Genomic DNA, 11,417 nt, shown 5'->3' with positions numbered 1-11,417 from the left:
AACTCTGTTAGATGTTACCTCGCGTGGTGGTTTTGTCACCCTCTCTTGTGAACGATCTGTCGTTCCTTCTCTTGACTTGTCACTCTCCCTTTCTCCACCAGTCCTTGTTGACATTCCTCTTTCTTTGCTGCGATTATCGTGTAGGCAGGTTGGATGTCCTTTCTCACAAGTATCACAGATCCTTCTATTTTCACACTCCTTTGAGCGATGGCCAGGCTTCAGACAGCCAAAGCACAACTTCATCCCTTGAACAAACTTGACTCGCTCAGAGATGGTTTTATTCATAAATTTCCAACACTTGTGTAGACTGTGACTTGACTTCTCACAAAAAACACAGCTTGTGGAGGAAGCTTTTTTCATCTGAGTTAGTTGCTAGTACCTTTGCTCCGAGAGCTCTGTTCTTTAAAACCTTGATCTGCTCACCTTCAGCAGGTTTCAGAGCATGGAGAGATGTTATTGGGTTATTTGCAATCTTAGCTTCACGTGTGAGAAACTTTACAAACTGCTGGAAGCTTGGGAATGTGTGACTTTCTTCCTCCACTTCTATGACCTTTCTGTTCCATCTCGAGGTCAGCCAGTCTGGAAGCTTTGCAAGTAACTTCTGGTTCTCATCTGCAGTCATTAAGTACTTCGAGGCCTCTGATCTGAGTCATAGCAGCCTCACAGCTCCGAAGAAAATCAGCAAACTCTTGAAGTTCGATACTGCCTTTGGAGCTTATCTTGGGCCATGCCTCCAGCTTATCTCTGAATGCTTTGGCTATGAGGAATGGATTTCCATATCTTTCCTCGAGAATCCTCCATGCTGCGTGATAGGCTGACTCTGAACCAAGCAGGAAGTAGCTCTCTATAGCCTTTTTAGCAGGTCCACCCACATACTTTCGCAAGTGATATATCTTTTCTTCGGCTGGAATGTTTTTCCGATCAATGAGTGTCTGAAATGAAACCTTCCAGTCATTGAATCTGAGTGGGTCGCCATTGAATATTGTTGGTTCAGGTATAGGAAGACGACCTGCACTGATGGACTCTGCAAGTGCTCTAACAAGAGCTGCTGTGCTGTCATCCTGCTTTGAATGTGCCCGGTCTTGTGGTGAAGAATGGTGCTGCAACAGATTATTTTCATGTTTAACTTCTTCCTTTTCCTTCATACAGACACTTTGATGGAGTAGACTGCTTATTTCTTTATCTGAGCACTCACTCTGATCATACACTCGCTGACGTGCCTTAGCAGCCTTTAACTTTTTAACTGTCTCTAGTCGCTCCAGTTGTCTCCGCTTGCATCTAGCACCTTTTGTCTCTCTGCAGCTTCAGCTTCAAGCCTTTCCAATTCCTCAATGCAACACTCTTGTTCTAGTAGTACTTCTAGAGTAGCTTCATTGGCAGCAACTTCAGCAGCGGCATCTTGTCTGCTAACAGAAGTCCAACTTGAATGTCTGGAGCTGCTTTGAGCGTGAGAGGACTTAGTGCATTGGGATTTGATACTTATCTTGTCTGAGGCTACAGACTTGAATATAGACGATGTCGCCCCTGTTGCCTCGTTGTTCATCTCCTCCACCGTTATCTGCTGTCTCCAAACGATCTTTTGCAGTTTGGATGATCTTCCTGGTTACAGCATCACAGGTGTCAATTCTGCGACGTGTGTCATGGTCAGGGTTGTCTATGCTCCTTAACTCATCATAAGCAATGTTCAGATTCTCTGAGGCAGCACTTATTTTGCTTATGTGTTCATGTAGCAGGTTGTTTGAGTATTGTCCACTCAAAGCTTGCTTGGCGTCTTTAGCAATAGCCTTCCACTCCTCATAGCTCACAGTGAAACGGTGAACAAATCTTCTTATTTGCTCATTGTACAGTTCTTGGCCCTTTTCTGTTAACTTTCGGTCTCTTTGGCTTCTTCATGGTTCTTGTGAGGAAGTGTGGTCATTAGCTCTTGTGCCTTTAGTAGTCTGTGGTTGCATGTCTATGCACTGCTGCTCTATACTTTCACCTACATTAACCTGCTTTCTCCCAGAGAGGTAAGACTAGGCTCTGACATTGTTACTTGGTGTACTTAAATTTGGGTTAAATCTAATTTGGCCTGTAGCTAAGTGATTCAGCTCCCATTAGCTATTCACATTTATACTATTTTTACCACTAATATTATTTTTTTAGAACATATTCACATCTACTTCACACAATCAATATCACGTTGTTCTATGAAATGCAAAATTCAGTCTCTTGGTTGTAGCTTAGTTAACACTTAAACATACACACAACTATACCGTATGAATATGAAGGCAAAAATGTGTCAGTCTCTTGTGGGAAATAGTTTAAGCTTCTTTGCATCAGCTGGATTCATGGTAAGGCGCCTGGATTCTTCTGTGGATGCTGCGGCTGTGTAAATGTCAGGAGCAGATGCACACTCTTGGATGTAGAGATGTCCCTTCTTGTCCATGGATCACGGCTCTTTGGTACTGTCTTCCTCGTCTACTCATGCAGAGCAGATGAGTTCTCACTGTAGCTCCTCCAGTGACAGGCATGAGGCAAGAGATCTTGATTTGAATACAGGGCTTTAATGCTGGTTAACCCGTGAGAACTGGTTTAAAGAAAGAAAAAATACATTAACAAAATAATGCCATATGCATGTCTCACACATCTGGCGTTATAATCAAGCTCATACAGCTAGCCACTTTATGTATATTTTACACCAAACCTGACGCACGTAAACACAAACACCCTCATTGCAAAATAAGTAGTCAACAAACCTCATTGCTGCTTATCACACAGAGGTACTAAACATCCTTTTAAATGTCCTTTATCTTCTTCTGTATACTTTCTTTGTAAGTATGCACTTAAACACGATAACAGTGGAAAAATAATTCGCTTTTGGCGGTAAAGTTTCCTCGGTGCGTCGCTAAAGGCGCTCGGGTGACAACACTCGGGCGGAACCAATAATTAGTTCCGTCTTGCTGTAAACGTACAATTCAGAAGAAATTAAATAATAAAAAGTGCAAATACATGAAATAAACTGGCGACAGAGGCAGTTACAAACTGAGTATTACAGTACCATGTAGTTGACCTACTGTATGTCTGTCTAACTGAGTATTACAGTACCATGTAGTTGACCTACTGTATGTCTGTCTAACAGTATTACAGTACCATGTAGTTGACCTACTGTATGTCTGTCTAACAGTATTACAGTACCATGTAGTTGACCTACTGTATGTCTGTCTAACTGAGTATTACAGTACCATGTAGTTGACCTACTGTATGTCTGTCTAACTGAGTATTACAGTACCATGTAGATATTAATAAAACAAGGTATACCATTCATTTCTTTAAAAAATTAGATACAAAATAATGTATGAATATATAAAGTATTTACACACAAACTGTTAGTGGTAAATAAAACTACATATTCCTATCCTACAGTTATAATACACATGTTCCTGTGTTTTTAAGGACCTGAGTGACAACACATGTAAGACGTCTGTCCACCAGATTATACATTCCTGTCCCTAAGACTATTTTTCTGGACTCAGATCAATCAGTGTAATTTTGAACCAGCCTTTTATATACATTGACCACATTATACTGTCATTATACAACATTATCTTCACCAGATCTCAAACCAGCCTTCTACATTGACCACATTATACTGTCATTATACAACATTATCTTCACCAGATCTCAAACCTCTTGTCTGTCAGGAAGGGTCTTCTGTCCTGGATTCTGTTGTTGAAGAGTCTGTAGAGAAGAACATTACTATTATTAATCATTAGTAGAACATTAGACAACAGATCTCCATCCTCCAACAGTTGCTCCCAGCAACAGAGACACCCATATGATCTCTCACACACACTCTGCTCACCGTCACACACACCCTTACCGTATGGTTTGTATTGAAGTGTTGGTGGAGACCAGTTGGAGTATTCTGTCAGTCAGAGCATCAGTGATGTCATTATGACTCAGGCTACAACAGAGAGAGAGAGAGAGAGAGAGAGAGAGAGAGAGAGAGAGAGAGAGAGAGAGAGAGAGAGAGAGAGAGAGAGAGAGAGAGAGACAGAGAGAGAGAGACAGAGAGAGAGACAGAGAGACAGAGAGAGAGAGAGAGAGAGAGAGAGAGAGAGAGAGAGAGAGAGAGAGAGTGAGAGAGAGACAGAGAGACAGAGAGAGAGAGACAGAGAGACAGAGAGAGAGAGAGAGAGAGAGAGAGACAGAGAGAACAGACATTTGTCATGTAGTCACACACACACCCACACGCACACACACACGCTCACAGAGTGAAAGCCACTCACTCCAGGACTTGTACTTTGTGCAGGTGTGTGATCAGGGCCGGTAGGTGGTGGTCTGTGAGTTGACAGTGGCTGAGGTCCAGTTCTGACAGCCCCTCTGAGTGTTCCAGAACCAGGGCCAGAGATCCACAGGCCTTCTGGTCCAGCCTGGTCTCACTGAGGTCCAGCTCTCTATCCAGGGCTCTGCACAGGGACTCTGCGTGCCTCAGCACCCCCTCTTCAATCCCCTCACACACAAGGTCCAGCAGCTGACGTAGCAGAGCTTTGCTGGGGCTGACAGGACAAGAGGCAGAGATAACATTATGACACAGAGTAGGTCTAACTCCTACTGATGAACTAGTTGGTTAAATGTTTGTCTTTTGTGTGTCTAACCTCAGCTTGACAATATGCAGGATGGGGAAGCAGCTCCCTCAGTGCTCTGTCCTCCACCTCACAGTCTCTTAGGATGATCTGCACCTGGTTCTGGACCAGCTGGGTGCTGTGTTGGTTCTGCTTCAGAACAGAGTGGATGGCCCTGCAGTGGTCAGTGGTCAGACACAGAGCCTCCTCCTGGTCCTGAGCTGACAGGTCCACAGAGGAGGAGCAGGAGAAGTCCAGCCTGTAGTGCAGAGACCTGAGCAGCCATACTGCTGTTGGTGGTGGTGGTGGTGGTGCCCCCTGCTGGATCGGAGAGGCAGCACAGCACTGGAGGACACTCAGCAGTAACCTCCTGTCAACACTACAGAGAGAGAGAGAGAGAGAGAGAGAGAGAGACAGAAACAGAGAGAGACAGAGAGAGACAGAGAGAGAGAGAGAGAGAGAAAGAGAGAGAGACAGAGAGACAGAGAGACAGACAGACAGAGAGAGAGAGAGAGAGAGAGAGAGAGAGAGAGAGAGAGAGAGAGAGAGAGAGAGAGAGAGAGAGAGAGAGAGAGAGAGAGAGAGAGAGACCGAGAGAGAGACAGAGACTTATTTAAACACCATCACACATTAAAACACTGATGAACACACTACCACTGTGTTTGTCATGTCAACTCCCGGCGTTCCCCTTCAATTCCACCCCTAGGTGAGGTTAAGGTTAAGTGCATTAGATTAAGGTTAGGGTTAGTGGTTAAATCAGTCAGAAAATGGAAAGCCTCTAAACCTGAGTTGGGAGACTCTGTCCAGAAGAGGCAGGATGCTCTCTATCTCCCCCGGTGGTATGGAGGTCCACAGCAGGTTGACTTTGACTTGGTGGCAGTGCTGCAGGGTAAAACACAGAGCAGTACAGTCCACTCTGTCCAGCTCTCTGCTGTTCAGGTTGATCCAATGGTCTGAAGACCTCAACAAACTGGACACACAGTCACTGGCTCTGCTGTCATAGATCTGTCTGATGGTGGACTTTACAAAGCTGGAACTGGACCTGAACAAACATGGAAAATGGATTGTTGTGGTTATGTCAAGGTTTCACAAAGGATAACTCACATAGCAACAACTGGCTGGATAGAACATTAATAATTAAAGTCTATAAATATTGAATAAAGATATCTCACCTCTTGAATTAAACCCTAATGATATTACAGAGGATCACTCAGAACAATATGTCACTGGATCTAAATAGTTATGTTCTTCTTTCTAGAAAGTCTGAATAGAGAAAGAAGTTCTCCCACCTCTTGAATATAACCCTTCCCAGAAAGGGGAGAAGATCTGAGATGTTCTTCTCTAGGAGCCTGTTCTTCCTGAGGTCCACAGTGATGTTGTGGGTTGAATGCTGCAGCAGAGAGAGAAGCACTTCCAGGTCCAGCCTGCAGGAGGTCAGGTCTCCACCAACCTTCTCCAGGAACCACTGAGTCAAGTCCTTGTCCTGAGCTTCATACACAACTACAGTCAGCTGCTGCAGAGTGTCTGAGTTCAGTCTAGGAGGTTGGAACATAAAGGCAGTCAGATATATGAAGAAAAACACATGAATGAAGTTCCTATTTCTACTTTTTAAAAACATCAGCTTCAGACTGACCTGAGAGAGAGAGGTCCCTGGTGACACAGCAGTGTGATGAGAGAGTGACCCTGGATCCAGAAGTCAGTTAGGTCCAGACACTGAACCCTCCAGAGTCTCAGCAGGGATGCCACACTACTCAGAGCCCTGGATAACACTCTCTCTGGTGGCTGGTTGCTCTTTTGGACCAGGGAGAGCTCTGGGACAGTCAGTGGAGTAGCACCTCTCCCTGTCCTCCTAACCAGTCTGGACAGTTTCACTGCCATGCCCACATTCAGCCTGGAATGAAAAGACAAAACTCAAGTCACTTTAAACAGAGAAACCTTGTCAGATAAAATGCTCAATAGGAAAATAAGGAGTTCTTCACTCTGTTTGTCAGAACCTAACGGACAACTAGTCCATGCTCAAACCAGGTTGATTGAACTCCTCACTCCTCCCTAACTCACGGCTGTCCTACCAGACGGTTACCCTTCTCCTCTCCATAGGATACATGAGATTACCCTTCTCCTCTCCATAGGATACATGAGATTTAACAATGACATGTTCTGACAGAATGTCAACTTTCCCCTTTCTCCCCCAGTAGATTTGCATAAACCCAGTTCTAATATGGTAACATAGAACCCAACACCTGTAAAAGCTGTCTTACTGAACATACCTGAGCTTGTGTAGCTTTGACTCATGTCTCAAAATAAGTAAGGCTCCTTGGAGAGAGATCTTGCTGGGGGTAAGAGTGAGGTCCACTCTGGAGGCACAGAGACCCAGGACCCTCCCCACAGACCTGCAGGTTTTCCTGGGTAACTCTCCTCCCAGTGACAGGGTGGAGCCCAAGGCCTGGAGGAGAGAGGCCAACTGCTGGTCCTCCTCTCTGGACCTCACAGGGACGGACTCACACACCCTCTGGAAGAACCTGTCACCATCACAGCTGAAACAGCAAAACATGGGGGGACATGAAATCAGACATTTAGGAGACAGTCCAAAAGTATTGGGACAGTGACAAATTTTTTGTTATTTTGGCTCTGTACTCCAGCACTTTGACATGATACAATGACTATGAGGTTTTGACATGATACAATGACTATGAGGTTAAAGTTACAGCAATGTTTGTACATACAGTGCCTTGCATTAGTATTCAATCCCCTTACATACTTTTTATTGTGTTACAACCTGGAATTAAAATGGAATCAATTAGAATGTTTTTGTCAAGAAATTACTCAAAATACTCTGTAATGTCAAAGTGGAAGAACAACATTTGTTAAAGATTAATGAAATATAAAACACGAATATACCTTGATTAGATTAGGTATTCTGAGTATAAACTTTCAGGTTTCATGTTACAAAAGGTCTCAAAGATAAAAATTCACAAGATTTCTAAAAGACACATTTCTAGCATCACAAAATTTAAGAAAAATTCACAATATCTGTGTGACATTTAGTAATGCAACATTTGTTATGTCAAGAAATCTGAGTATAAATGTTACCAGATTCACCAACACTTGAAGTTGTATATTACAATGTTTCTACAAGATAATAATCACTAGCATCACATAATCACTAACCACCACACATGTTCAGACTCACCTCAGCTGTGAGATGTAGGGCAGACACTGAAGGAAACTCCTCACTTCACTCTCTTCATCTGACCAGTCCTTCAGCTCTACTGTTTTCTTCTCTGGTTGGAGTTTCAGCACTTCTAGGAGGAGGGAGGCCTTTCTCTCTGAGAGGTCTACGGACCAGACTGCAGGACTGGCTGACTGGTAAACTGGCTGTAATGCTGGAAGGACACTCCTGCCTGTTTGAGTCTCATAGTCCTTCACATGTGAGTACAGATCCAGCAGGAAATCACTCTGTTCAGAATTGTCTCCACTGAGAAAAGGAAAGGTGCTGTAAGTCCACACTGATGATACCAGCTTCAGTGTCTTCTCTCCTGTCTGCTCCTCCCACTCTGCTGCTTGAGACAGGAGATCCACCAGGAACTTGATCAGCTTTGAGTGATCAGACCAGAATGGATAGAAACTGCAACAAGGATAGTAACAGCTGATTCAGACATGAATGAACACATGAAACCAGTCATAGCTAAAGATATATGAAGTAGTTATACATTTACATAATGTGCTTTGTTTATATGTAAAAGTATTTAATTTTAGAGACATTCACATGATGTATGTGTGACATTTATTAATGCAACATTTGTTATGTCAGGAAATCTGAGTATAAATGTTACCAGATTCACCAACACTTTAAGTTTTATATTACAATGTTTCTACAAGACAATAATCACTAGCATCACATAATCACTAACCACCACACATGTTCAGACTCACCTCAGCTGTGAGATGTAGGGCAGACACTGAAGGAAACTCCTCACTTCACTCTCTTCATCTGACCAGTCCTTCAGCTCTACTGTTTTCTTCTCTGGTTGGAGTTTCAGCACTTCTAGGAGGAGGGAGGCCTTTCTCTCTGAGAGGTCTACGGACCAGACTGCAGGACTGGCTGACTGGTAAACTGGCTGTAATGCTGGAAGGACACTCCTGCCTGTTTGAGTCTCAGAGTCCTTCACATGTGAGTACAGATCCAGCAGGAAATCACTATGTTCAGAATTGTCTCCACTGGGAAAAGGAAAGGTGCTGTAAGTCCACACTGATGATACCAGCTTCAGTGTCTTCTCTCCTGTCTGCTCCTCCCACTCTGCTGCTTGAGACAGGAGATCCACCAGGAACTTGATCAGCTTTGAGTGATCAGACCAGAATGGACGGAAACTGCAACAAGGACAGTAACAGCTGATTCAGACATGGATGAACACATGAAACCAGTCATAGCTAAAGATATATGAAGTAGTTATACATTTACATAATGTGCTTTGATTATATGTAAAAGTATTTAATTTTAGAGACATTCACATGATGTATGTGTGACATTTATTAATGCAACATTTGTTATGTCAGGAAATCTGAGTATAAATGTTACCAGATTCACCAACACTTGAAGTTTTATATTCCAATGTTTCTACAAGCTAATAATCACTAGCATCACATAATCACTAACCACCACACATGTTCAGACTCACCTCAGCTGTGAGATGTAGGGCAGACACTGAAGGAAACTCCTCACTTCACTCTCTTCATCTGACCAGTCCTTCAGCTCTACTGGTTTCTTCTCTGGTTGGAGTTTCAGCATTTCTAGGAGAAGGGAGGCCTTTCTCTTTGAGAGGTCTATGAACCAGACTGCAGGAGCTGACTGGTAAACTGGCTGTAATGCTGGAAGGACACTCCTGCCTGTTTGAGTCTCATAGTCCTTCACATACGAGTACAGATCCAGCAGGAAATCACTCTTATTCTCAGAATAATCCATCACATCATCACAAGGGAAAAGTGCTGTAAGTCCACACTGATGATACCAGCTTCAGTGTCTTCTCTCCTGTCTGCTCCTCCCACTCTGCTGCTTGAGACAGGAGATCCACCAGGAACTTGATCCGCTTTGAGGGATCAGACCTAAACGGACAGAAACTGCAACAAGGACAGTAACAGCTGATTCAGACATGGATGAACACATGAAACCAGTCATAGCTAAAGATATATGAAGTAGTTATACATTTACATAATGTGCTTTGATTATATGTAAAAGTATTTAATTTTAGAGACATTCACATGATGTATGTGTGACATTTAGTAATGTAACATTTGTTATGTCAGGAAATCAGGGGATACATGTTACCAGATTCACCAACACTTGAAGTTGTATATTACAATGTTTCTACAAGATAATAATCACTAGCATCACATAATCACTAACCACCACACATGTTCAGACTCACCTCAGCTGTGAGATGTAGGGCAGACACTGAAGGAAACTCCTCACTTCACTCTCTTCATCTGACCAGTCCTTCAGCTCTACTGGTTTCTTCTCTGGTTGGAGTTTCAGCATTTCTAGGAGAAGGGAGGCCTTTCTCTTTGAGAGGTCTATGAACCAGACTGCAGGAGCTGACTGGTAAACTGGCTGTAATGCTGGAAGGACACTCCTGCCTGTTTGAGTCTCATAGTCCTTCACATACGAGTACAGATCCAGCAGGAAATCACATTGATATTCCTTATTCTCATAATAATCATAATCATCATCATCATCATCACTGAAGGGGAAAGTGCTGTAAGTACACATTGATGATACCAGCTTCAGTGTCTTCTCTCCTGTCTGCTCCTCCCACTCTGCTGCTTGAGACAGGAGATCCACTAGGAACTTGATCCGCTTTAAGGGATCAGACCTAAACGGACAGAAACTGCAACAAGGACAGTAACAGCTGATTCAGACATGGATGAACACATGAAACCAGTCATAGCTAAAGATATATGAAGTAGTTATACATTTACATAATGTCCTTTGATTATATGTAAAAGTATTTAATTTTAGAGACATCCACATGATGTATGTGTGACATTTAGTAATGTAACATTTGTTATGTCAGGAAATCAGGGGATAAATGTTACCAGATTCACCAACACTTGAAGTTGTATATGACAATGTTTCTACAAGATAATAATCACTAGCATCACATAATCACTAACCACCACACATGTTCAGACTCACCTCAGCTGTGAGATGTAGGGCAGACACTGAAGGAAACTCCTCACTTCACTCTCTTCATCTGAACAGACCCCCAGCTTTACTGGTGTCTTCTCTGGTTGGAGTTTCAGCATTTCTAGGAGGAGGGAGGCCTTTCTCTTTGAAAGGTCTATGAACCAGACTGCAGGAGCTGACTGGTAAACTGGCTGTAATGCTGGAAGGACACTCCTGCCTGTTTGAGTCTCATAGTCCTTCACATACGAGTACAGATCCAGCAGGAAATCACATTGATATTCCTTATTCTCATAATAATCATAATCATCATCATCATCACTGAAGGGGAAAGTGCTGTAAGTACACATTGATGATACCAGCTTCAGTGTCTTCTCTCCTGTCTGCTCCTCCCACTCTGCTGCTTGAGACAGGAGATCCACTAGGAACTTGATCCGCTTTAAGGGATCAGACCTAAACGGACAGAAACTGCAACAAGGACAGTAACAGCTGATTCAGACATGGATGAACACATGAAACCAGTCATAGCTAAAGATATATGAAGTAGTTATACATTTACATAATGTCCTTTGATTATATGTAAAAGTATTTAATTTTAGAGACATTCACATGATGTATGTGTGACATTTAGT

General features: G+C 43.0%; 1 protein-coding gene across 1 annotated transcript; it reads right to left on the bottom strand.

Moving 5' to 3' along the window:
• Positions 1 to 3,653: 3,653 nt before the first annotated feature.
• LOC123486212 lies at positions 3,654 to 9,567 on the bottom strand. The gene is made up of 10 exons (XM_045217471.1): positions 9,527 to 9,567; positions 8,787 to 8,975; positions 8,044 to 8,232; positions 6,875 to 7,141; positions 6,241 to 6,498; positions 5,897 to 6,142; positions 5,392 to 5,649; positions 4,641 to 4,986; positions 4,272 to 4,516; positions 3,654 to 3,720 (listed from the first exon to the last, which is right to left on the bottom strand). Exons 1-10 carry the CDS (start codon positions 9,565 to 9,567, stop codon positions 3,654 to 3,656), a joined length of 2,106 nt encoding a protein of 701 aa, XP_045073406.1.
• Between the last annotated feature and the right edge of the window lie 1,850 nt (positions 9,568 to 11,417).

This window comes from Coregonus clupeaformis, unplaced genomic scaffold (genome assembly GCF_020615455.1).
Source record: "Coregonus clupeaformis isolate EN_2021a unplaced genomic scaffold, ASM2061545v1 scaf1068, whole genome shotgun sequence".
NCBI classification, from domain to species: Eukaryota; Metazoa; Chordata; class Actinopteri; order Salmoniformes; family Salmonidae; genus Coregonus; species Coregonus clupeaformis.
Note: the sequence above shows the minus strand (reverse complement) of the source record. Positions and strands in the feature narration are given on the sequence as shown.

What these genes read in the sequence shown, in the direction of transcription:
- LOC123486212 (XM_045217471.1), bottom strand. Translation starts at nt 9,567, where the DNA reads ATGGATTATTCTGAGAATAAGAGTGATTTCCTGCTGGATCT. An exon ending in AGTGATTTCCTGCTGGATCT is followed by an intron (nt 8,976 to 9,526) that starts GTACTCGTATGT and finishes TCCTTGTTGCAG; the next exon opens with TTTCCGTCCATTCTGGTCTG. An exon ending in AGTGATTTCCTGCTGGATCT is followed by an intron (nt 8,233 to 8,786) that starts GTACTCACATGT and finishes TCCTTGTTGCAG; the next exon opens with TTTCTATCCATTCTGGTCTG.